The 22,160-nt window shown below is 38.8% G+C and overlaps 5 protein-coding genes across 7 annotated transcripts; 2 read left to right on the top strand and 3 right to left on the bottom strand.

The window, feature by feature from the left end:
• LOC105174620 (probable protein phosphatase 2C 65) lies at nt 789–4,056 on the top strand. The gene is made up of 5 exons (XM_011096780.2): nt 789–1,656; nt 2,068–2,400; nt 2,507–2,624; nt 2,736–2,959; nt 3,035–4,056. Exons 1-5 carry the CDS (start codon nt 1,447–1,449, stop codon nt 3,437–3,439), a joined length of 1,290 nt encoding a protein of 429 aa, XP_011095082.1. The 5' UTR covers nt 789–1,446; the 3' UTR covers nt 3,440–4,056.
• On the bottom strand, nt 3,935–6,395 carry LOC105174621 (aldose reductase). The gene is made up of 8 exons (XM_011096781.2): nt 5,974–6,395; nt 5,737–5,787; nt 5,558–5,631; nt 5,266–5,353; nt 4,961–5,167; nt 4,822–4,893; nt 4,454–4,696; nt 3,935–4,340 (listed from the first exon to the last, which is right to left on the bottom strand). Exons 1-8 carry the CDS (start codon nt 6,112–6,114, stop codon nt 4,251–4,253), a joined length of 966 nt encoding a protein of 321 aa, XP_011095083.1. The 5' UTR covers nt 6,115–6,395; the 3' UTR covers nt 3,935–4,250.
• On the bottom strand, nt 8,023–10,349 carry LOC105174619 (patellin-6). Its single transcript, XM_011096779.2, has 4 exons — nt 9,545–10,349; nt 9,307–9,431; nt 8,861–9,002; nt 8,023–8,447 (listed from the first exon to the last, which is right to left on the bottom strand). Exons 1-4 carry the CDS (start codon nt 10,277–10,279, stop codon nt 8,181–8,183), a joined length of 1,269 nt encoding a protein of 422 aa, XP_011095081.1. The 5' UTR covers nt 10,280–10,349; the 3' UTR covers nt 8,023–8,180.
• On the top strand, nt 11,378–13,554 carry LOC105174618 (V-type proton ATPase subunit D). 2 transcript variants are annotated; one of them, XM_011096778.2, is made up of 3 exons: nt 11,378–11,573; nt 12,392–12,454; nt 12,564–13,554. In XM_011096778.2, exon 3 carries the CDS (start codon nt 12,581–12,583, stop codon nt 13,364–13,366), a length of 786 nt encoding a protein of 261 aa, XP_011095080.1. In that variant the 5' UTR covers nt 11,378–11,573; nt 12,392–12,454; nt 12,564–12,580; the 3' UTR covers nt 13,367–13,554. The 2 variants fall into 2 exon arrangements, with proteins under 2 accessions (XP_011095080.1, XP_011095079.1); XM_011096777.2 differs by having other exon boundaries at nt 11,379–11,818.
• On the bottom strand, nt 13,373–22,148 carry LOC105174617 (protein SIEL). Of its 2 annotated transcripts, none has more exons than XM_011096776.2 (10): nt 21,326–22,148; nt 20,757–20,837; nt 19,896–20,129; nt 19,463–19,654; nt 18,931–19,071; nt 18,582–18,671; nt 17,153–17,643; nt 15,472–16,590; nt 14,489–14,808; nt 13,373–14,325 (listed from the first exon to the last, which is right to left on the bottom strand). In XM_011096776.2, exons 1-8 carry the CDS (start codon nt 21,971–21,973, stop codon nt 15,672–15,674), a joined length of 2,796 nt encoding a protein of 931 aa, XP_011095078.1. In that variant the 5' UTR covers nt 21,974–22,148; the 3' UTR covers nt 13,373–14,325; nt 14,489–14,808; nt 15,472–15,671. The 2 variants fall into 2 exon arrangements, with proteins under 2 accessions (XP_011095078.1, XP_011095076.1); XM_011096774.2 differs by having other exon boundaries at nt 13,373–14,292.

Raw genomic sequence — 22,160 nt, 5'->3', positions numbered from 1 at the left:
GGGCTTCAGGAACGAGTTTTCAGCTTTTATTTCAGATATGGTGATCTGCGAGCAGTCTGGATATCACTTCCCATGTAGCATAATTGTCTCTTTGATTGGTTTTACATAAATGATTTCTCCGAGCCATCTTTCACTGTGTTGTAATCCTTGTGTAATGACTAGTTCATGACATTACTCCTCGTTTAAGGAATATATTAATTTCTGCTTGCTTCCGCTAGCTGGATTCCTACATGTGTACTCCAGATTCAACTGATGCTACTGATGATCTCTGGTGTCCTCTCTCTTTTAGATTATTCTGCTCAAAATATCCGTTTCAGTGTGTATGACATTTGTGTCGAGGCAGGCAGGGCTTGCAAGAATGGTGGTCCTGATGTTTGTCATAAATATAACATAGCTGTTCCAGTTGGGGGTATAGCTGTAACCTTAATGGCTCAGGCACCTAAAATCAAACGCCCAGTTTTTAGTCATGTACTCGTTTTGATTGATGAAGCGGCTGCCTGGAATTCTGTCTAAAGTATTGCCCTTTACCCATCATCTGAAAAGAATACATACCAACATACGTATATATATAAAGAATAAAGAAAACCCGCACCCAAAGGATAGAAGCGTGGGTGGCCACTTATATTTATATTGGCACTAGAAAGTAGAACCCACCAAAACTATGGCATGATGACATTACACCAATAACTATATAATAAAAATAAAGATCATTGCAGCCAACAAACCATAATCATATATGTCCCAATTGTAGATAAATTCCATTATGATCATCTACAGATGGCAAGTTATATTCAAGAAACTTAATCCGTATGGCTCCATCTGTAAGTGGAAGGTTCATTTTGGATTTAACAATTAAGACAAAGAAAAGGTTGCATTGTAAAATTCACATGCGTGGGTGGAGTCAAAGATAATAATAGTAAGTAAAAGATAGGTCAGATAGGAACCAAAAGGGCATAATAGTCATCATCATCCTTCTCCTCCTAAAAAGGGAAAAGAAGTCGCATTGAGAAAGAAGAGGAGAGAAAAAAGTGGCATGAGGTAGATAGGAGAGGTGAATGTGAGAGCAGATGTGGCATTGTGGCATGTATGCGTCTTAATGCCCATTTTCTCAACCAAAACGGCCCCTTTCTGCATGTCTTGAGATTTGCACGTTTGCATGATTCATTACCATATTTCATCAAATTCAACCCTACCAATGATAGATGCAGACGTTGTTTAGCTCCTCTTAATCATTCTTCTTCCTTTGTCTTGCTTGAATCCTGAACGGCTGTTGTCTCGTGACGACAACATCCGTAATCATCCCTGTATAATTCTTTGCGAACAAATTGTAGATAACACATCAATCTTTATCGCATTCAAGAATCTGAATTGCAGCCCCTGAGCTCTCCCTGCATTCATTTTTTCATTTCATTCACCCCTTGAGACAACAATCAAGGGGGCGAAAAAATGGGTGCATGCTGTTCATGTCATACTGGTGGCAGGTTTGAATATCCTGTTGAAGAAGAAGATGAAGAAAGAGAGGTTGAACATGAGGATATCATATTGAGAGGCCATGCTGGTGCACGTGTCCGGCACCAGGGATCCTCTAAATATGTGTCTATGTACACCCAGCAAGGTAAAAAAGGGACCAACCAAGATGCCATGACTGTCTGGGAGGTAAATAACGAAAATAATCACCTCTTCTTGCCATTTCACCTGTGCATTGTGCTTTTCTTCTCTCTTTTTCTTCTGGGAAATGTTCAATATTGATTCATCCTCGTGAAACATTTCCGATTTTCACATGCTTTCTTATTTTCCTTACGTTGATAGATTTTGTATAAAGTTTCCTGACTGATTGGTGAGGTCTAAAGAATCCATGTCCTGCTCCTTTCCCTTCCCTTTTGGGGTTTGGGCCTTCAAAAGATGTTAGCATATACTTCTTGACTGCATACACATTCATCATTATCATGGTCGAATTGAACACATACACACACGTCTACATTGATGATAAAGAAGTCATATTTACACATGAATTTGTTCGCGGAATTAATAAGGATCTTACTAGTATGCTTCCACTGTTGTCTTCAGAGCTTTTCAGGGGACAAAGACATGTTCTTTTGTGCTGTGTTTGATGGACACGGACCTTCTGGCCACAAGGTGGCACAATATGTCCGTGATCTTTTGCCAGCAAAAATTTCTTCGCTGTATAAACAATCAAGCGTTGATGGGAAGAATGCTGTTCTTGATATTGAAACTGGAGCTGATGACCGCAACCAAAATATGGAATCTAAAAATCCTTTACTATTATCATGGAAAGCTAGATTGACCAAGAGCTTCCAGGAGATGGATGAACAACTTGGGGCGGATGGTTCGGTTGAGACCTACTGCAGTGGTACGACGTCTGTTTGTGTGCTTAGAAAGGTATTGCACTACAAATATATGTTTCAACCTATATATGCATACATTGGACGAGAATATGATCAAATAATGTGTTGCCTCGTTCTGTTCAACTGCTTACTTTATTCAGGGTGAACACTTGATAATTGCGAATTTAGGGGATTCTCGTGCAGTCCTTTGCACAAGGAATGAAAGTCAACAGCTTGTTTCTGAACAACTGACAGTTGATCTGAAACCACATCTTCCAGGTTGGTGATATCCCCTTCGTCTTCTGTTTGTATTGAAACATATCTGCTGTTGATCTTTATACAATTCAGTTATAATTGGCTTATCTCTATGCTGCTATGTGCATTAATCAGCTGAAGCAAAGCGAATAACAAGTTGCCAAGGCAGAATTATGGCAATGGACGAAGAACCAAACGTGTATCGGATTTGGATGCCTAATGAAGACTGCCCTGGTCTAGCCATGGCAAGGGCTTTCGGGGACTTTTGTTTAAAGGACTTTGGCCTCATCTCAACACCTGAAGTTACTTACAGAAAGCTCACAGAAAGAGACGAATTTGTAGTCCTAGCAACTGATGGCGTAAGATAATAAAATGGTAGCTATCACCTCATATTTACACAAATTCCACTCTAAATTTTCATATTTATGTATCAGATATGGGATGCACTATCAAACGATGAAGTAGTAAAGATTGTGGCATCAGCACGAAAACGATCAATGGCAGGGAAATTACTGGTAGAGAAAGCAGTCAGGGCATGGAAATACAAATTCCCTCGTGCCAAGATCGATGATTGTGCTGTCGTCTGCTTGTTCTTCAAGCGCCAGAAGCCCGTACTCACAAAATCTGCATCAGAAGTCACTGAGCTTAGCTTTAATTTTACTGAGCTAGAAGCACAGAGTATAGCCGGGAGAACTGATGACGCACTTGACACAGTTTTGGATTGCAGAATTGACGGAAGCCCAGAGGATACTAAAACTGGAGCTGGTAAGTCAGATCCTACACTGAACCGTCCAAGGAGGAGAAGGCCAGCAAGGAAACTTGAGTACGTTGGAGAGTAAATGAGGGATTGAATTACATGCCTCAACTACTTTTAAATAGTTGGGAAATATACAAGGCAAAGAGTAGTGTAAGAATTCCTGGTTCAATGCAAACAAGAAGCGGAATATACACATGGAACGGAAGCGGCACACGGGCACTCCACATATATATATATACACACACACACATATATGCCTGTACATTTCTTGCATACTATTGTTGTTTGGATGCAAAAGCATCGCCTGTAACTGAACATAATCTTTTTCCTTTATCTTTTCTTTTTCTTTTTTCAAAATTTTCACGTTTTCCTTCTTCCTTTTAATACCTTAACCGAAATTGATGTAGTTTGCGAATCGAAGTTATTCATTGAAGCTTGAATAAGCTGAACAAGAATCAAAATTTAAGTTGTAAAATAGTTTTTTCCTTGTATTATTGGTTTTTGGTGGTTGTTCGAATAAAAACATGACCAAATATAAAGCAAATCAAAATGCAGGATTTGTACGGCGAGTTCAGAGTTTTCAGATGCAATAATATCTCTTGACCTGAACTCAAGTCTACTTATGCGGATATGAAGTAGTTGGGGTAGCCTGTATTTGCAAACAGATTTGCAACTGTCGCGAGTGTTAGCTCTACAACTGAAAATGGTCCAACAGGTGCGTTAGGTACAACTTCCATGCAGAGTTTATTCTGTATCAGACATAGGGAAAGGGACAAGAACAACTAAGATACGAGATTCATCATAAACACGCTCTCCACATTCTGATTTCATGATCTATGTCAAACGACGATTATGTTTGGGGGCTCGTCCATTTGCTGAAGGCGCTCATCCCCTCAGTCCTCATGATCCCAAACATCAGCTGTGCTTCTGAAAGGTCCATCCGTCTTGTTCACAAACAACTCTTCCCCATCCAGTACACGCTTCTGCACGACATAAGATTTCGGATAAGTTGGGTGGAGTCCAAGAACATGATGCAAGATTACTAAGCCAGTTCAGATGCACTCAGACATAGTAATAACTGAATGTATGTATAAACCTGATCTGAGATGGTACAAAGTGCTTGGAAGTCCCGCTCGGGGATTTCCCACTCGAAAACATGTATATTCTCTCTGATCCTTTCATGATGATTAGATTTTGGAATAGTACTGGTGCCCCTCTGAATAGCCCATCTCACGAGCACCTGCCCTGGGCTCTTGTTCAGTTTCATTGCCACTCTCTCCACCATTGGATCGTGGATGAGATCTCGGCCCTGGTCCTGTGAACCCAGTGGTGAATACGCCTGCAAAATCACCTTGATTGGTTAAGGCATTTGAGATTCTTGGCTGCTACGGTTCAGACACAAAAAGTATGATTTGCTCAACATATGTTGATAGTTTAGCACAAGATCAAGTATTCAAATCTTACAGTAACGTGGATGCCATTTTTCTTGCAAGCCTCCAGCATCTTGTCGTTCCTCCACCCGGGATGCATCTCCATCTGAATCAAAAAACAAGGGACTTGGCAGTTCATAGTTGTTCACTCAACAACAGTAAAGCATATTTACCTGGCACACTGAAGGCTTTATCTCAGCAAAACTCAATAGCTTATTGAGTTTTTTCATGGTGAAATTACAGACTCCAATGTCCCGTACAAGATTTTCCTTCACTAGTTTCTCCATTTCCTTCCAAACTCCTTCCATGTCGAAATCCAGAACATCCCCTGCTTTTGGAGGTCTAGTGGCCCCGTCTCTCAGGCGAAATGGCCAATGGATCTTAAAATTTCCACAAAGACGGACAGAAAAAGACTGATTAAAACTCTAACAGCTATGTCTCATTTTGTAGCATAAAGAAAACTGAGTAGGATTATTACAAGATAGAGATCAAGGTAGTCAAGCTGCAATTCGCCAAGTGTGTTCAAGAGTGCGGGCCGCACTCTTTCAGGAGACAATTCAGTGCACCTACATGCCAAGATCAACCATTATAACATGTAAACAAACAACTGATGTGAATAATCCACAGTTGATGTCTGATGTTTTTCGTATATAATGGATGAATTCTTGATTACATCTTGGCGGCAGGGGCTGCCATGTGTTCACTTAACATATATTGTAACTTAAAAAAAATAAGCATCGAAGTGGAACCCAGTGCTCATATATGCATACCATAATTTCGATGTAACAAACAAGGTCTTCCTGTCTATTCCTGCATGTATGGCTTCCTTGATTCCTGCTCCAACCTGTCGAACAGTGAAGACAGAAACATGCTTAATATTTTTGAGCTAAAATCTCACTATTTACACTCGAAGAACGAATCTATAGGTGGTAAAAGCACTAAACAAAACCTCCTTTTGAACTCCATACTGGGCCGCTGTGTCCACATGCCTGTAACCAGCCTGCACCGGCCGCCATTAAGACAATGAGGAAATGATTTATTCTTCTTACACAATCATGAAAAGAAAATTGATATGTTCAAGATGGTGAGATTTTACGAACCCAAATCCAAACTTAAAGAATAACAGAAGAGGTTTCAGCAAAATCAAACCAAAACCCTTTAGTTGTGATGGAGTGAAGAAATTTACCTGAACGAGAGCATTGCAAACGGATTCTCTGGGGGTTTCGGATTTCCAGGTGCCTAAGCCGACAGCGGGGATAAGGTGCCCACTAAGCAACCTGAATGTTTCCACCTTTTCACCATGAGGAGTCAGCGTTGCCTGTGCCATTATTTCAGAATCTGATCTCTCTCAATTTTACTACCTAATATGTTTCCGATTTTTAACAGATGAACAATCTCTTTTCTGCTTTCATCTCATCTGGAACTAGTTTTTCATTTTCAGATTTATGTAAGTGCACTTGTTTTGCAACTCTGTTGAAGTATTATGCATGCTTGACACGTTCTAACGGGTGCGTCCAAATCTTGCGCCAATTCTTGACACGTTTGCTGCTGCTTCTCACTTGGATCCACAAACGCCTCTAAACATATGAAAAACAGAATTTAAGGTTTGTGTATTGAACTGGTCATTTTGGACCAGCTTGTTCCATAAGTGGGCTTGAGTCCGAGTTGCGGTCTTGCAACTTACCCATCTAAATTTCACCACCGAAATGGTAGACAAGATCCACTTCACAGTTTCCACTTTCCTTCTTCTAGATGAATAAATACTGCTTAGGAATGCGGAATCATGCAATGGAAATCAACATTAAGGTGAGTGTTCGGTGTCCGTATTCCAATCGATTCAATCATATCATATTTTTGGGAGTAATATGATGATTGGATCGCTTGATTTAATAAAAATAATTTTTCCTAGTTCACCAATGTAATAGAATGGTTGTCGGACCTACGTACTACACGTGTAGGACAAAAGTTTTATGACATTTCGCATTTACTCAAAATCTAGTACAGATGTCTACAATGAAATTATTAAAAGAAAAAAACCCTTTAGTTTGAATGTAATAGAAAGAGGGAGAGAGAGAGAATTGAGATGAGCCCTCCTGGAAATGAAGGGCCAAAAAGAAAAAAAGAAGGGCTGTGCTGTGCTGACAAATGAAAAGGAGTGGAGAGAGCACAGATTTCATTGATCTGGAAGAAGCAAACAAAGTGGTACTACCAATTTCGTGAGCGTAGAAGCAAAGACAGACAGACACACACACAATTCCAGTACTGTCAATGTGAGAAACCCCTTTACATAGATTCCGTTCCGACCGCCTGCTCCCTCCTACCCAACTCCCTTCACTCTCTCCTTTTCCTCTTTCATTCTCAATCTCTTAATTCACATTCATCTCCCAATTGGTTTCATTAAAAAAAACAAATGCTCAGAGCAACATCATCTTCATAAACTCAAACATTTGGATTTGAAAAAATCAAATATTTTCACCATTATTTTTACGAAATATAAAAAGTAGCCCATCAATTTCCATAAACTTGCAAATCCTACCCCCAACATCAATTGAGGTCCCTACCCACACACCTTTAATTTAATTTTCTCTTTTCACGATTTCCAAGAAAGCGTGCTAAATATCAGAGGATTCAGAGCAGCAGAGATTGAAAATGAAGCAAACTCATATCTGATTTCTCCCTTTCCTTTTCACTACCCCAGGGCAGGGCAGTGCAGACCACACCCGACACCGTGCTTCAAAAGTCTTCGCCCACTGACCCACCCATCACCAGACCCATGTTCAAAAAAGTAACCCAATTTCCCCTAATCATTCAATTAAAAAAAACCGTGCCCCAACCTTAATTATTGCAACCACAATTTAATACACAATCCAAATTGAAGCATAATACATACAAATGCAAAAAGAATGGGGACATGATGCTTAAACACAGGATCCTAAGATACTTTTATCTTCTTTACCACACTTTTAGGTAATCTCTTAGTCAAACAAAATCATTCTTTCTACATCCGCCCCAACCAGTTGTTCTATAATCAGCCTTTTTATCACAAGTTGGAACTACCGCTTCTGATGTAATGATACTTTTAGATCGGTAAGAAATTAATCATAATAATTTCATTACATTAATAGATTAAGACAAAACATTTAAATCCTAAACATTGGTTAATTAGGACTTTAACATAATTTACTAAAGTTAGAGAGAATATATTTATATAACTTTATATATCGCAATATTCAGCTCAATTATACAATACCACCACCATTTACATGCACAGAAGCACATCATGATATTAGAGTCGAAACATTAGCAGACAATCCCTCATAACAGCAAATGCTGGAATAAAAAAAACAAGAGGAAAAGAAAAAAAACACAGCAAAAGCTCTTCTTGTATTCATTCTAGATGATACTTGCGGCCGTTTTCCGAACAATGTATCGATATGCAGCCACCTTCCTCTTGCGGGAGGCGGTGTTATCGACAGATAACACCAATTTTCCGGCTTCTCCTGCAGTGTAGGAATTGTGAATCGCCTCTTCATCGGCCGCAACATGCCGCTGCTTCTCCACGGCAACGGTGTAGCTTCCTTCGGCGTTTGGCACAAATTCCGCACTGTATTCTAGTTCCCAGCCTCCCACCACTATGTCCCATGTTATTGTTGCACCAGTCTACAATCATTCACAGCAACAAAGGGTTGGTTTAAATTTTTTGAATTTTGTCGTCTTCGGACAAAGATATATATATATATATATATATATATGGTTGCAAAGATAGATAATCTAGAAGCGCTGGGTTGCCTGGATTTGAATTTGGCAAATAAGTACAATACTTTTAATACTGTCAGTGGTGTGGGAACAGGGCACAGAAATGACAACAATTAAATAATTTTAGAGGTATAATTGTTGATCTAAAGCAAGACAGACAAAAAGGGCAAAAAAGTCAATTACAAGCAGAATTTGGGGCACAACCAAAACTAGCAAAATATTAATAAGAGATGATGCTTGCTTCTTGTTACACATATGCTTTTCTTGAACATGGAATTAAGAGCAGAGCAGAGCCAAAATGTGGAGGTGGTTTTTACCTCAATGCCCTCAATTTGAATGTTCACTTTCTCTCCTCCCTTGACAGTGAACTCGGAAGCCGGTTTAGGGGGGCCATTCAGCTTATCATTGGGCCGGCTCAGTCCACCATACTGAACCGGAATGTCCTCTGGCCTAATGAATCTGACGGAAAAACGGAACCGCGTCAAGAAGATAGATCATTTGCAGTTTGGAAATCAAACATACGAGTAGGAATGAAATAACAGCAGAAGATGACACCATCTTTATTCCAGAAATGGAAAACTTAGATAAATACGAAACTCGGGCAGCATTAAATGCTTGCCCCTAGACTGGATCGAATTATTCAAAATATGTCATTATCTGAGCTGAGCGAAATAATAATGGTAAATGCTATATTTGGCTTAATCTTTGAGGAGAAAATTACGCAGTTTTGTCTGAATGCAGAAAATGTTGTTACCATACTCACTTGTAAAGCGTCTCTGCAGCATTTCCTTCCTTGGAGATCACAAACTTGCTCTTGGTTCTCTGAGTCAGAAATGGACTAAAGACTGAGTACAGCAGACTAAAGTACCATGGCACGTTTACAAAGATCTGCACCAAACATAAAGCAATCTTTACACAATTCATCTTCAAAGACAAAGATATCAAGAAATTTTATATATATTGGTAGGTAGATGAAGAAGAAGGAGTGGTAATTGAGTCACCTTTCTGGCTACCATTTCAGGATAATTATCTTGAAAGAGTGAGAGAATGTGATTAGAAGCCTCTCTGAGTTCTCTTTTAGGCATGTCTTTGAGATCAGTGACCTGAATGATGGAATTAACTCCACCAGCCTTAAACTGCAGCAGTTTAATCCCTCTCTCAAGAACCTGAACTCTCCACCTCAAAAACTTCTTCAGCTTCTCATCATTTCCAAAAATCCTCTCGTACATTTCTTTATCTTTGAAAACCCCATATGCATTATAGCAAACCGGATGCCCTTCTCTATCATATCCATGCATGTAAGCCACAACTCCTTCAAGCTCCTTAAACCCCAACTCCTCCTCCAAAACAACGTCGGCCCCAAATTCCTTCCTCCAACCCAAGCATTTGAGGAGCATGGTGAGCGAATCTTGAACCTTAAAATCCCTCGCCCGGAGGAACTTGAGCAAGATAACATCAGCGCGCTCGTCGGCATTTCCCAAGAGTGGGATGCCCCACATGGAGTCGGGGCCATGGACGGACATGAGCTTGTCTTTGAGCTCTAGGAGTGCTCTCTTCTCGGAGTTCTTGAGGTGGGAAATGAAGTATGTGTCTTCTTTGAAAGAAGGCGTGCGGAGAGCAGCGGCCTCCATTAGTGAAGCGACAAAGCTTCTCTTGAAGGGCTTTGGGGAGGAGATTTGTGGGGTTTGATTTTCTTGGAGTGAGAGTGGTGAAGTAGCTGCAGCTTCCATGTCCATTTTCTGTGTGTGAAAATGGAAAACGTAAGGGGGGGAAATATTGGAGGGGGGGGACAAAGTAAAAGGGATAAAAGTTAATTATGGGGTGGGAGCAGGAGAGAAGAGATGAGAAGGCATTGGGTGGGGGATATAATAATAATGTGGCTGGGTGGGGTGGGGTGCTACTGTGTAGTAGTAAGTAATTATTGCGGTTGAGGTGATGTGATATTAGAGTGCGTGAGTGTGAGTGTGAGAGTGAGTAGCCGCGCGGGTAGAGACAGAGGCAGAGTGGAGTCTCAAAAGAAAGATTAGTAGAAAACAAAGATAGTGTTTCAATTTTTTATTTTTTTTTAGTATTTTATAGAAATATAAAAATAAATAAATCGAAACAAAACAAAGTCATGAATTTTAAAATTTGGACCCTACAGGCATTTGGAATTTGTTCGTCAAATTTTCCAAAATCTTTTTGGTAGTAAAATTTTCAAAGAGGTAGGCCAATCCTATAACGATTTTTTAAAACATATTATAAAATATTTGATAAATCATTTAGGAAGAGAAAAAAGTTATTGACTTATTTTTAAAATTATGATAAATTTCTTCAAATTAAATATAAATTTATTATTATCAACATTTTATAAGTTGAATAATCTTATTTTATGCAAATACTTCATGAATTTATTTTTAAAATAAGATTTAATATTTTATAAATTTAAAAATATCTTTATAAAATGTATTTGAATGGAAACATTTGAATATGTTGTAATAAATTAAGAGAATCTAATTCATATGTGTTGTAAAATTATTTGACAAATTTATTATTTTAGATTTGCAATCTTTAATTCCCAAAAGCCCAAACCAAAGACATAACTGAAACTGGGCCTCCAGCTCAATTGGTAGAAGAATTTTCTATTGATTTGAAAATCTAGCACTGTAAGTGGGCTTATCCAACTTGGGCCCAAATTCACTCCAAATAATTGTTGGATTCCAATGAGTCCAAAAAGAAAAGGTGTCGTGGGGGCATTGTGTGTGATTTGTGGGATGGGAGAGGGTTAGTTTGGTCCGTAAGGATTCATTCGCCGGGCTGTTGATTGATTGAGTGGAGTTTATATTATGATGTAGTAGAAGTAGAAGATGATAAAATTAATAACTTCACATCACATTGCTATCTCATTGAATACCAATTACTGTTTGTTCCAACTTTGTCGTCGTCTGCAACTCTTTCTCTTCTTTTCTCTCCTCTTCAACTACTCCCCAATTCTAGCCCTATTTATGCTTCAATTTTGCTGTTTTTCTTCCTTCTCTCGTTTTCATTGAGGTACACTCTCGGAAGCCTGATCATCTTCTTCATCCAATCATTCTGTTCATCTTATTCTGGTATTTGGTTTCGAGTTTGTTTTGCTTGATTTTGGAGTTGCCGTATGTCGTTCAAATTTCTTGGGAATTCTTTCTCTTTTATAATTCTGCTGATCTGACATTGGCTTGAGGGTTGGCCTTCAATTGGCTTTGAATTTCGACTTGGTTTTCCGTGATCTGAAATTGGTGCGGAATTGAGATCATACGGTATTTCTCTAAACATCTCACGACGAGCATGATTTGCTGCATTATTATTATCATTGTTAATTTTGCTTTTGGTAGTTAAGACTCACCAAGAAGGAAAATTTGGGGGAAGGAGGGATCGAGTTGTCAGAAAATGACCCACGCCAAAAGTTTGGTGTTTCCTCATTAAGTATATGGAAAGTGTAAAAGTGATGCAAAATTCAATGTTTTACTATCTTTAGCAATTCATAGCATTATAGTTCGTTTTCGCCTTCTTTTACTCAAAATTCAGCTGGTTCTTGGACCCTTCAGGTGCATCAGGAATTTTGTTTGGTTTCAATTGTTGCACTTGCAAATACAGTCAAAAGATTGTCTTTGAGACACAGTTCAGTTTGTCATAGATGGTTTTCCATTTTTCCGTTTCCAGATCTTCTGCGTTTTTGTCGAGTAATATGGATAAAGTAAAATGTGAATTTGATGAAGAATAATGAGTTCGATTTTGGTGTAGTCATCAAACTGTCCGCTAATTTAGCCGGTTCACAATACAGTTGTGTACTATTGATCATAACATTGCATACTTTATTGTGGTTGTTCCAGGTGTAAAGGAAGAATAAGCAAATAATACCACAAGGGGTTGAAAAGGAGAGTGTTTTCATAGAGGTATATCACAGATTTATCTTCAAGCTCAGGCATGCTGGTATTATGCAGCTATAAGACAAATGTCCGCTTCGTTGATTAATGCTTACCATTACTCGTTTTCTCTTCTCAGGCATAAAGTTTGACAAGATGTCCGGACAGAGCCAGCGTTTAAATGTTGTTCCTACTGTTACAATGCTTGGAGTGATGAAAGCTCGACTTGTTGGGGCCACAAGAGGACATGCATTGCTCAAGAAGAAGAGTGATGCTTTGACTGTGCAGTTTCGGCAGATTCTGAAGAAAATTGTATCAACAAAAGAATCAATGGGAGATATCATGAAAAATTCCTCCTTTGCCCTTACGGAAGCTAAATATGTTGCAGGTGAGAACATCAAGCACATCGTTCAGGAAAATGTCCAGAGTGCAGCACTCAAGGTCCGATCGCATCAGGAAAATGTTGCAGGTGTAAAACTTCCAAAATTTGAATATTTCATTGATGGAGAGACTAAGAATGACTTGACTGGACTGGCAAGAGGCGGGCAGCAGGTGCAAGCTTGCCGCACAGCATACGTGAAAGCTATTGAGCTGCTTGTTGAGCTTGCTACTCTCCAAACATCATTCTTAACTCTTGATGAAGCAATCAAGACCACAAATCGCAGGGTCAATGCACTGGAGAATGTTGTCAAGCCACGGTTAGAAAATACAATAACTTACATCAAAGGAGAGTTAGATGAGTTGGAAAGGGAGGATTTCTTTAGGCTGAAAAAGATACAAGGTTACAAGAGGAGAGAGGTTGAAAAGCAACGTGAAGCTGCTAAGGCATATGCAGAAGAGAAGTTCGTTGAGGAAATTTCTCTGAGGAGGGGTATTTCTGTTAGTTCAGCCCATGACATGTTATCCCAGGCTGCCCAGAAAGATGAGGATATAATTTTTTGAAATGGATTTTAGTTTGATTTCTGCAACTTAACATTGTTTGCTTTGCTGGGTCCTTGTTTTCATATTTAGAAGGGCTAACAGTATTATTTGGTGGACGGGATATATTTCTCAGAATAAGGGCTGTATGTGTGCTTGTGTTTATTCATCAATCTGTAACCCCAGTGACCATGAGAATTTTGCTGGCTCAAGATTGTCTGATCTACCTATACGGGACTGCTTCTCTTGACAGCTTAATGGTGCATTTGAACCATCAATAGTCCATTGAACTGTGGAAGTTCTAAATCATCAGAAAGAAGAACTCTGAAAGTTTTACTCAACCCTTGATGTTAATCAAAGATGTGAAGTCGGTTGGATGGAGCTCGAACCTTCTCTGTGAATCTGATGTTAATCCGAGTTGTCAGAAAATGACCCACACCAAAATTTAGAACTGGATTTTTTGGACACGGGTACTGAAAGATGAACTCTGGTGTGTTACCCTCCTCTTATTTTTGTTCTGGAAATGTAATATAGAGTAATATTTTTTCGCCTTCAACCTAGATAAAATTGCTTAAGAAATCCGATCTCTCTTTTGCACAACAGTAACTGAGAAATCTCAAAATTAAAAAGCACTAATCTAAGATGAATAACCGCATACTGAATGAAAGACAGTGAACAAATGGCATTGGCAAACCTGAGATTTTTAGGTGATAACAAAACCCGCATTAAGGAAAATCTAGAATAATACTTGCTAAACGGAAGGTGTTTATTTCAGAAAACAAACTTATTTTCCCTTGAGAGCTTGGAAATACCGCAACATAGACGAGATGTAGCCGTGAGAGTTCTAACTCCTAATTCCTCCCACAATTTCTTGATGACCTGGTCATCACAGCCTCAAGATCCTTCTGGCCTTCTCCCCCATGTGGAGTTTTACTGGTTCACTTTTCGCACTGCAACCACGACATGTCACACGATTTTAAGTGCTGTGCACCAGGTAAGGCATAGATAAACAGAGAATATCACCTTTCATAAAGAGGTTCCAGAAAATGTTTATCAAAATTTGGAACAAACAGTTGTATCCACTATGTTTACGTCCCTCAAGTATCTCTATACACTAAATATTTATATGGCAATAGCCAGGATTACCATGTGGAGCTCAACAAGGTGTGCTGCTGCTCTGTGAATACTTGGCTTATGCAGCACTGCATCTTTTGCAAACTAGCAAGGTAGAGTATGCTGAACTTGCGAGAAGGTGAGCTCGAGATGATTTTGAACAGTACAGATTTTCAGCTCTTGGCAAATTTGGGCCATTGGCAGGTGATGTTTCTGAAAGGTGGGATAATCATTCCTCATTTCTCAAAACTTGGGAATAGAGGAATCCGCATAAACTACCAGCTATCTCCTTGCGGCTCAACTCATCATCCTTGCAAACTAATAATGACATCTCATAAAAACAAATGCAAATCCTGTTTATGAAAACAATGAACTGCTTGTCAACATTTTAGTAGAGAAAAATGAAATGTTAGTGCATCTCAAATCTAATGAATTTGAAATATTGAACTAAAGGCAATCATATCGAGTAAGGAGATGTTAATAATTAACCTAAGAGAAAACATGCCCCACAAAGGAAATATGAACTCACAGCAACCCGGCATGTTTTATGTATTTCTCAAACACCCAAAGTACATGTGGGCCTGTTTGGACAAGGTAAAAGCATTTAAACATCGTCTTTCCTCAAGGAAAGCAGAACTACAAGCGAAACTCAGCAATTAAGAAACAATGAAACATGTATATTTTAAACTAAGATATTATATTTTAGGGATAATTACATTTACACCCTTTGACCTATAGCTTGTTTACACAAACCACCATTAGCTTTTAGATAATTACACAGGCACCCACCAAAATAACATTATCACTTACAGGAACCACCCAGTATTTTTTTTAAAAATTACACACACCCCTAAAAACTTTAGCATCATTACACAAATTATCCCTATTTTTTTACTGTCAAGCGTAGTTTCTCTAATTATGCAAAAGACGGGTGGTTTATGTAAACAGACCATAAGCCAGGGGGTGTAAATGTAATTAACCCTTTATCTTAAGAATGTGGCAGAGGCCTCCATTACCTGATAATTTGCAGGCAGCTTATGTAGAACCACTTGTCTATGACTGATGAACAAATTTCTCAAGCCATCAGCAAACACAGTATGACCGGCTTTGACAAAATTCCAAAACTCTAAGCAAGTAGATGGCTCGCACTTACACAGCAGGATTCAGACCACATGGCTGCATAATAGTCCAACCAAGCAACATGGAACACTATCCATTATTTAACAGGCATGGATAGATGAACTTCTTTTCCTTTGCAAAGGTGAATAAGCTCATGTTTTGGCCCATTACAATGCTTGAAGTGTTGGTCCTCAGACAAGCATTCCATAGCAATAGAAACTTTCAACGAGAAGCGTTTTGCTAAAGGTGTCCTAAAGAAAGGAGAGAGAAATGTAAATCTCCTCATTTCGTTGCTACCTCCAAATTCACTCAAATCTAGGAAAACAAACTGAGCTGATTTTTCACCAAGAGTAGTTGTAATCCACAATCTGGTTTCGCTAGAAATGTTATACAATGTGATGTCAAATGGTATGCCGACAGGTAGTCCTGGAATAAAAGGAAGAGGATTTTGGAACTCATTGTCACAGACATCCACTTCAGCATCAAGGTACTTGAGTTCTCCGGATAACACAATATGCTTCAGGGAGAAAAGGTTAAGAGACTTCTGAAGCCTGTCCAACTTGTAAATGAACCCATCTTCGGAGTGGCCAATTTCACAGGATATATTCTGAAGCTCATTTACAAAATGAGAAAGTTCAACTAATCCTTCTTTCTGAAGATATTCCACAAGACAAAGGACATTTTTAAGCTTGTTTATGTAATCCTCGAAATAGGAAGTCACTCCGCAGGACAATCTCAATGTATAAGCCACAAGCATTAGCTCTAGGATATGCAATTTTTCCCCTCTGCTCAGACCTGCATGCCTACATAGCATCTCTTTCAGTCTGCTTTCCATTTTATGCAACAGGGCCTCCAAAACTCCCATCTCAGTGAACTGGAGATTTCTCTGAGAAAAATAACAGGCCCAAGCCTTTCCAAGCAATTTTATGACATGTAAGTATCTCAAAGCAAAACCCAAAACGCCAGCAGGATGCCGTGAGTTGCAAGAAAAATTTCTCAGCTCTTCTTTCCAGCTCCTGCACATGCAAACCATTGCAACATGTTACTACTAGTACTATCAAATAGGAAAGCATTCCAAGAGAGAGGAATGAAGAATGATAGAGACTATGCATAAACTGCAAGTGCAACAAAATTTTAAAAAATAAATAAATAAATAAGCATGTCAGAAAACAGAATCAAAATGACATTCATATCTGACTTCTTCCCTTCTATAAAAAATCAGCCCAAGAAAAATGAAGATCCGTGACTTGAGGTAAAACTTATACAACAACATAGCTTTCTTCTGTGTCAACCAATCTTGAGGAAAACATAAAGAAATTATGATCTTAAATTGAGCATGTTTTACCAATTTCCACTTACTCAAGCAAATGGTCCAATATGGAAAAGGTTCGTCCTTTAACTACCATCATTATCCTGCCACAATGTCTTTGTACCATAAGAGTGATATTATCATGGACTTGTTGAGTTATACAAAAGTGAAGTAACTTTTTAGCACTTCTGATAAATGAGGCTCCAAGACTCTAGAATAGCAGGGACTGAGAAGCCACCTTCAATTCTTTGAATGCAATAATGTTTTACCTCAGTGTTTGAACTACATCGTTCATGCATCGAAGTTTTATCAATGGCCACAACTCCACAACTTTCCAGAGGACAATTTCAACGCAGCTTGTTGCTTTAATATGTGAATTGAGCAAGTAACCATGAACTGGGGTGGTAACTTTCTTCAGCTCCATTGACTCAGGAAAACTGAAAGCATCACTTTTTTTCCACAAGTGAGTAAAGCTATTCTTCAAATCAAAATTCAGTAATTCCCCTTCAAAATTTTCAGAAGTAGAGGCAACAGTGAATTTGCTGCAGTGAGACAAATAAGCTAAAAGGGTATTCTGGTCCATCACATGAACAAGACCACTGGATAGTCTACCCAACAGTGTAACTGCATAAGAATAAATCCGTGGAGGAATGCTGCAGATACTTCTTTCAAGTGACACTGGAGCTGAGATGGCCAGCACTAACAATGCAGCTGTCCTCTTTTTGTCAAAACTCAACTTGCCATCAAAAGAAGGCTCTAACTGGGGCATTAATCATATCATAAATCAAGTAAGCAAACAAACAAATTTATAACATCAACTACTTCAACTCAAACAAGAACTACTTGTTGCAATTCAAAATTAAGGAAACTTATGAACCTTCAAGAAAGACCACAGCAAGAAGACTTTTATGGCATGATTTTTGAAATCTTCAAGAGGTATCAAAGACCATAGGAAGAAAGTTTCACAATGCTTATTCAGTAGTCAGCCTGGACCACATAAATTGAAGCAAAAGTATGGTTTTTCAAAAGGACTGACAGCGAGAAGCCCTCAAATTTTTTAGGAAAACTAAGTTCCACCAGTTAGAAGTACAAGATTCTTAACCACTCTTGAAGACACACTTTCTCAATTGTTTGCAAATTAGGATTCCATATATTTTTTGTGTTCAAGGCTTTAATTTCAGTTCAATTTGACTATTTCTTATAACAGCTCCAACAATTAAAAAAAGAAAATAAACCATGGAGAGTAAATTAAATCTAATTATGCAACTCAGTCTATATGCTTAATTTTCCAAACCACAAGATCATGATCAGTCAGCTAGACAGTTGGTGAACAGACAATGTATACTGGTATATTTTTGCCATTTTCAGGGCATAAACTATTAAAGTAGAACATTTGGACTGCTTGAAAACATGAATAACTCAGATCAGTACCCTAGTCTGAAATCAGAGCTGAAGATCTTAGAGAAACAGGAAGGTCCCTAATCAAGGCCAGATCCAGCATAAGGTTCAATTCAGGCAAAAATGTTACAAATATCTGGTATGGACCAATTAAAAATTGCCAGAAGGAAGCATCTGAAACTTACAATTCACACATTCCTTCAATAAGGAGTTAATAACAGCCTACTGTTAATTTTTATTCTTCTTCTGAAATAGCACCAAAGGGATAGATCTACTGAGAAATATTGAACATCTACTGACCTCTTGAGAAACCTCATGTATGATGCTGGTCACAAATTTTCCATGCGTTCGACCAATTTTGTATAAAACATTAAATATTTCAGCTTCATCCTGCAATATCGGCTCAAGAGAGATTAAACTTAATAAAGAAAAGACATAATGGAAGTCCACAAAAAGACTGGAACTATTACATTATATGGCATATTCCCACCAAAGATCAAGCAAGAGTTTGGAACTCTAGCATCTGGTTTAGTTCTTGACTTTTCATTGACAAACAAATAGCATCAGATTGTCCTGATGATGGGTTACATTTACACGTATTATATTCATTTTTGAGATACCCACAGATTCTGAAAAGAAACAGACCTACCTGTGGATACAGTTCCAAGTTCTTTATAAGACCATTGACGCATGATCTAAACATTGCCAACTTCTGCAACTTAGTGAACTGGAGAGCCTTCCTCGCAGCAGACCTTATCAAGCCATTGTTATCAAGTAAAGTGCCAAAGAACTGCAATCAACTAACAAGTTCAAATGAATCCACATCCATATTCATGCATTGCATGTCAACTTGACTATGGTTATTATAAATAGAAGACAACAGAACGGAAGGGAAGGACAACTGGATACACAGAGCCACAAATATTTTCCAATACATGCATAATCTCAAATGACAGATTAAATAATTACAGATAGCAAAAGCAGGCAATCATGCTCTTTTTAAATATGGATCAAGAATTTACCATTTATAAGGAACAGAACAGATAAATTCTTTCTAATCCTGATATTCATATATGACATTTTGAGATGGATCAAGAACTTACAATGAACTGAACAATAAACCAGTATTTTTTTATGAACAAGATAATCGCAACATACTGTAAGATGGATCCAGAACGTACCATGTGCAAGTGAGATTCTTCCACTTTGAGATGGTCATGCATGGCCATATGATGCAGAGTCTCCAAAGCTTGAAATCGTACGACCATCGAGTCATCATTGAGTATATCCATCAACACGTGTACAGCACCACCAGAAAATTCAGCGGAAAGGACCGTTAGCATTTGCAGAGCATGACAAGCAGATCTTCTGACCTGAAGTAAAGAAGTCGACAATATTCATAACCAGCCACCCATGTATTGTCCAGAAAATTATTCAATGGAAGGGAATGGCTAATGAGTGATCAAGAGATAACAGGCATGACACTCTGTTGGATAAATGGCATTTCCATCCATGAACCCATCCATATACAAGAAATGAAGCATAAAATGTAACATGAAAACCCCTTTGGAAGAGGTGCCACCAAATGGAATGATTAAAGCAATAAGATGTTACCTGATAAAATTCATCCTCCAATCCATGAACAAAAGTAAATGCAGCAGCAGTTGCTGGTATGTTAAATAGTTTGGCAGTGTACTGGCCTGGGTATTTTTTTTCTTTGGTTGCTGCCAAAGTCTTCTTAGACAACGTTTGTAGCAGGATATCCTCAGAAACAGTTCGAATCTTTCCAAGTGCATTAAAGGCTGCAACCCTTATCTCCGCATCCGTGTCTCTTATCATCAAACAGAGCTGTAGGAGTATGTGCAACAAAATCAGTAGACAAAGAAAAGTGCATAGAACATAATAGCTAGTGACCAGCAACATAACCCCTGAAATATAAATAACAAAATCATTAATCATTAACGAAATCAAGAAAACCAATGTTCTTTATGCCATGAACAAAAATTATAATACCAGATGAAATTTTCAAGGCATTCAGAGAGAGTACTAACATCATGAAAAGAACTCTAAACCAACACTCTCAAGGAAGCATTTAAAATCAGAGTCTATAAGTATCGGGAATATCCAATCCTAGAGCACAAATCCATAACAAAATTCACAGACACATAACATACAATAGGTGGAATATTTGGAATGATTGTCAAGAAGTCTTATCTGAAATTATAAAATCTACAACCATTTATCCATGAGTACATCTACAGTTTATATGCCCAGAAGTGACAATGGTTCAGTAGCATGACTCAGTATCTTGCTAGGCATGTTCAACTCCACTGCCAACCTTATTGACATTTTACATTGTGCTCACCATGTTATGATATTGTGTTTATGCTGTGTGTATTATCTGGAAGAGATCATGAATTTGTCTTATGACATATTCAACTTTCAAGTTACAATGCAAAAGGAGAAACAAGGTACCTGTACAAATAATGCATCTGACCATTCTCTTTGAGTTTTATCTCCCTTCAATGCCAGAAGCAAATGTCCCCACTCACTGACCTGGAACCAAGGGGGTAGAAAACTATTAGGTATGGATATGAGCTAGTAGAGAGCACTTAATATGAACATTTTCAGCAATACTTTATTTTAGAATTAAAACAAAGAATTTTAATTCCAATCCAGTATAGCACAATCAATATCAGCAAATAAATTTCAGCACAATTACATAAAACAAAGAGACTGCCTCTCAATTCACATGACCAAACAGGATTTCCTGTAGGTGAATTAATAGTTCTAAAAAGAGGAAAACAAATGAATAGGAAAGTTTGAGAAGATATGCTTGTTATACAATTTATGCCTTCTACCCAAAGCACAAATAACAAAAAATGCCAAGAGCATGCCTTGCTGGGACTGAGGCTTAGTTTTAGTTTTCCAAGCCTTTAACTGTGTTTCAAATATGGGAAGTCCAAGAAAGAGTTTAAGCTAAGCAGAAAAGAAACGGATATATCATGTAAATACATTCAGGGTTCGTACTGCCAAAATCATACCGCGCGAACAGCCGAAAGTCGCACAGACTTCTCCGCGTCAAACAGAAGCTCCACAGCACGAAAATAGCAACCTTCAACCAGACTTGGATCCTCCACCACAATACCATTACTCAACATAACCAAACCATCCAATGCAGCTTCTCTTATATACGGATATGGGTCCTTGGTAAACCCCAGGAGGACCGTAATCAACACCGACGGCCTCACGCGAAATTTACTCAGATTTCTCAGTATCCATCTCCTTGTTTTCACGCACTGCCAGAAGCAGAGCGAGAGAAAGAGAGACTCGTCGGAAAACGGGTCGGTCTGGAAAGGATGTGCCGGGTCGAGAAGAGAGAGGGCGTGGGGTAGGGAGGGAGTGGGGGTGGAGGGAAGGAGGATGAATGCGTGTGCTGCGGCGGCAATACGGTGGCCCAGGCGGGGGTGGTGATGGGAGAGAGCGGAGAGGAGGGAGAGCACTTTCTGGTGGTCAGAATTAGAATTGGGGTTGTGGAGGCGGAGAACTAGAGCTTCTAACAGAGAAGAGAGAGTTGAGTCTGAAGTAAATGGGTTGGTGATGAGAGAGAGGACGGCGGCTGCGGATTTGGGGGAGAGATTGTTGTCTTCTCTGAGTGTGCTGTGGGTGACCGAGAGGAGGCGGTGTTCCATCAGTAGTGGCCGGCGAACAACAGAAAGACTGAAGAGAAAGAGTTGCGACAGTTTCCGAATTTACAATTTGAACCAAAAAATTATTTGTATTTACAATTTAAACCAATAAAATAGGCCACCCGCCACCGCCACCATAGAAAGTTACACGGAGCATGCATACAGATTTTCTAGCAATCAAAGGGATTCG

This window comes from Sesamum indicum, linkage group LG11, assembly GCF_000512975.1.
Source record: "Sesamum indicum cultivar Zhongzhi No. 13 linkage group LG11, S_indicum_v1.0, whole genome shotgun sequence".
NCBI lineage: Eukaryota > Viridiplantae > Streptophyta > Magnoliopsida > Lamiales > Pedaliaceae > Sesamum > Sesamum indicum.
The sequence above is the reverse complement of the archived record's forward strand: the minus strand, read 5'-3'. Positions and strand labels throughout refer to the sequence as shown.